Source organism: Elephantulus edwardii, unplaced genomic scaffold (genome assembly GCF_000299155.1).
Source record: "Elephantulus edwardii isolate Elephantulus edwardi_28Jun2011 unplaced genomic scaffold, EleEdw1.0 scaffold00025, whole genome shotgun sequence".
Taxonomy (NCBI): Eukaryota; Metazoa; Chordata; class Mammalia; order Macroscelidea; family Macroscelididae; genus Elephantulus; species Elephantulus edwardii.
This window is the reverse complement of record NW_006399775.1, coordinates 16,517,881-16,521,717: the sequence shown is the minus strand read 5'-3', so window position 1 is coordinate 16,521,717 and position 3,837 is coordinate 16,517,881. Positions and strand designations below refer to the sequence as shown.

The 3,837-nt window shown below is 45.3% G+C and overlaps 1 protein-coding gene across 2 annotated transcripts in view; it reads right to left on the bottom strand.

The window, feature by feature from the left end:
• Window positions 1-3,687, bottom strand: part of ACER3 (alkaline ceramidase 3) — a 151,380-nt gene extending 147,693 nt beyond the window's left edge. Inside the window, exon 1 of one of the 2 annotated variants that reach the window (XM_006882873.1) lies at window positions 3,510-3,687. In XM_006882873.1, the coding sequence (XP_006882935.1) occupies window positions 3,510-3,612 (103 nt within the window). In that variant the 5' untranslated portion in view covers window positions 3,613-3,687. The remainder of the gene's footprint in view (window positions 1-3,509) is intronic. The other variant, XM_006882874.1, reaches the window with a different exon arrangement.
• Between the last annotated feature and the right edge of the window lie 150 nt (window positions 3,688-3,837).

Here is a 3,837-nt window from a genome sequence, read left to right as displayed (position 1 = left end):
TGCAAGAAGGGATCAGTCTTTGGAGAGGGCCGTCATGCCTGGGAGCGTGGAGGGACTAAAGGGGAGAGGAAGACCCTCAATGAGATGGATTGATTCAGTCACTGGGGTAATGGGGATAGGTGTGTCAGAGACAAAAAGATTAGCAAGAGATAGAGCAGGGTTTAGGGCTGTTGTACATAGGGTTGCTATGAGTCACAGGTGACTCAACAGCACATAACAACAACCTGTGAAATAGGGAGCACTGATGGCATAGTCCGTAGGGAGTTGTGCTGCTAAACCAAAAGTTGCACCTTTCTAGTTCAATCCAACAGCAGTTACATTGGAGAAAGATGGGAAACCTCCCTCTGCACAATTTACAGTCTTAGAAACACAAGAGAGGATCAGTTATGAGTGACCTCAAACTCAACAGCAATGAATGAGTGTGACTAAACCTGTGAAACAAGGATGATATTAATACTCTCCTTTGGGGTTTATTATAAAGACCAAAGGAATATATGAAGGATTTTGCAAAACGTGGCACACAGCATTTAAATAACTATAATTATCATCATCATCATCCTTCATGCCAACACGATATAACATTTATTTTATACACAATGTTTTAAATGCATAATTATTAATCAGCATAGCTTTCTTTTGATATAATCAGTTTCATTTTCAAAGGCCAAATTTTTCTCTCAAAGATGATAAGTACCAGTTGCAGTGGTAAAAAAGCTTTACCTCAACTTCCTCCAGTTCATTTTTTCCTAAAGTACATGCGCAAAAGGATGCCTGCATTCATTTATTCTTTTCTCGCACCTCCTCTGATTCCTATGTCAAAACCCTCCCTGCAATCTGTCTACTCAGAGTTTCCTCTTTTGAGGACACTCAGAACTAAACAGCCATTTCCCATTTCTCATAGTTATCTGCCAACAGTTGTATCTTGCTCTCTCCCTGCCCACAAGACTTAACTGCCAGTTTTCTTTTTTTATTTTAATTTCAAACTCTGGTTCTAAACTAAGAATCATTATTACTTTGGGAAATCCACAAGGCTACAATGAGACTTAGAACCCAACTGTGGCTAACAATCTTTCTCTACCAAATGATTCATTCTCCCTAAAACATTCACATGAAATTAGTTGAGTAGTGTCTAACTTCAATACTTTCAGTGACAAAAATGTCCCTACCTCCAACTCCAGCCAGGTTTCAATCTGCAGCATTGGCTAAAAGTTTTTCCTTATGTTGAAGCAAAATCACCCTCTTTCCAATTAATTTCGACCCATAGGATCTGACTGTGCATTTCAGAGAAATGCAGAAAGTTTAATTGTACTATATGATAGCTCACCCAATAGTTGAAAATCCCCGAGTTTCTCTTTTCCATGTCAGACCTTTTAATTCACAGAGCAGGATTTCAAATCCCTTCCTTCAAGGTCATGATATAGTCCTGTAGACCAGGTCTGGGCTTACCAACATGATTTAACAAGTTGATAATGTGTTACAAATCCTTTGCCAACATTTGGGATGCTAAGTAATTACACTTAATGATCCCTTTGCCCCTATTACTTCACTATTATTCAAGAATGATTTAAACTGTTGTTTTCTGCTGTCAAGTCACCTGTGACTAGCGGCCCTATGTACAACAGCTCTGAAGCCTGCCCTGTCCCGAGCCAGTCTCACTACAATATACCTACCCTCATTACCCCATTACTTTATCAATTAATCTCTTCCAGGACCTTCCTCTTTTGTGCTGTTCCTTCTCCAAGGATTGGTCCCTCCTGGCCACATGACCAAAGTATGTGAGAAAGAGCTTCGAAATCCTAGCCTCCAAGGAGAAACTTGGTTTCCTCCTCTCCAAGACAGATTTATTTTTTTCCTTGGCAGTCCATGTATGTTCAAAACTAGCAGTTCAAAAACAGTAACTCTTAGTTTAAATCATGGTTTAAAGGGAATGGTATTAAAACCAGAAAACTGCCAATAACAATGCTGTTTTGTTTTGGACTTATCTTAGTTAATTACTAGGAGTAGAACAAAATAAGATTAAACTCATTTTCACCTTGTCCATTTTGACTCATTGTGACTCTCTAGAACAGAATGGAAAATACCCCATAGGGTTTTCTAGCCTGTATTCTTCTTTACATAAGCCAAGTACTTCATCTTTATCCTGTGGAAGCTGGTGGTTTCATACTGCTGACCTTAGGGTTAGCAGCCAAGTATTTCACCACTGAGACACCAGGGCTCCTCAAAACAGGACTGTCACTGCTGTTAAATTGGAACTGACACACAGCAAGGAAAATGCTCCTCTTTCACGTACAGGAGAACTAGTGGATTTGAACCACTTGACTTTGAGCTGGCAGCACAAGTCCTTACCCACTAGGTCACCAGAGCTCCCTCAAAAGAGGCATAAAATCCTTGCCTCTTTTCTACAAAGCCAAATACATATGCCTGCGAGAGGGGCCTAGCAATTGGAAGAAGGGCTAAAACCAGTTTTGTCCTCAGAAATTGGTTCAATTAAGAGAAAGCAATAATTTCTCTAGCCAAAGGGCATCTGCTGAGCCTTTTCAGAAGCAGGTACCTGGAAGCAATATCAAAGCATGTGTTCTCAAAACTTGACCAAAGTAAACAACGTTCAAATAAGTGGCATATTTCTCCCATGCTAGGCTCTCCTAGCCTAGTCACACAGAAAGCAAAATCTTGACCTCCTGGTCCCACAGTGCCCATCAGGTACAGTCAGTGGAATCCGTGTCTTCGGATGATCCTTGACCCCTAAGGTGGTGTGACAGGAGGAAAAACTGAGCAGGAACGGTTTTTTGAGAGCCTGGCAAGAGCAAGAAGGATACAACCCACCCATATGCTCTGCCTTCTATCTGCTGCAAAGAAATAGCTCAACAGAAATGCTCAAGAGGAGCCCCAGCCCTGGTCCAAGAAGGTATCACAGAGCAGTTGTGAGATTGGGCGGAGGGTAATTCTAAAACCAGTAAAACTGTTCCCTGGAGAGGAATGAAGAAGTCTAATAAGGAAGGAGAAGGGAAAGACCTTGGTTTCACATATTTGAGGGAAGGGAAGGTAGAGAAGCAACAGTCCGAGCAGGTGTCCTGCGGCCTCAAATGGGCAGAGCCCTCCACCTCATCACCTCTTCCTGGGTGTCCCCAGGTTGCCCTACTCTACCCATCAGGGGAAATTCTCCAGCCAACCCTGCACCGTAGGCTGTCCTCTGGGGTCCAGCCGAGACTCTGCCTTCTCTTCCGGCCCCCAATCTTCAGGCTACCCTGCTTCAGACTCCAGCGTTCCTCCTGCACGCTGACTCGCGGGTGTGCACCCCTCATCTGTGGCATCCCCCACTCTTTCTCCTGGCTCAGGGCTCTCCCATTCCACCCTCCCCAGCCAGACGCGGTACCTCTCCTGCCGCCTGGTCCGCCCGACTCCCGCGCCCTTTCCCTTCCTCACGCCGCGTCTCCCCTCCAGGCCAGGCGCCTTTTCTCCTGCCCTCCCTGCCTCGGGCCGGCTGCCCAGGTGTCCCTGCCCGCACTCACAGAACTCGGCGATATACCAGGTCAGGGCGTAGTTCTCCTTGCACCAGTCCAGCGTGGAGGTCGTGGGACCCCAGTAGCCCTCGCGGTCGCCGGCCAGAGCCATAGTGTGCGCCGCCACCACCACCACCGCCGCCCGGGTTCTCGCGCTCGCGGCGCTCGGCTCCGCGGGCTCCCAGGCTGGCTCGGGCCAAATACATTTTTTAAGAAACATAAATGGTGACTATATACACAGACCTCATGTGGTGGATTGCACAGGATTCAGATTGACTACATCTATGGAAAAAATTATTGGAAATGCTTCATTTTGGCACTCAAAACTAGACCAGGT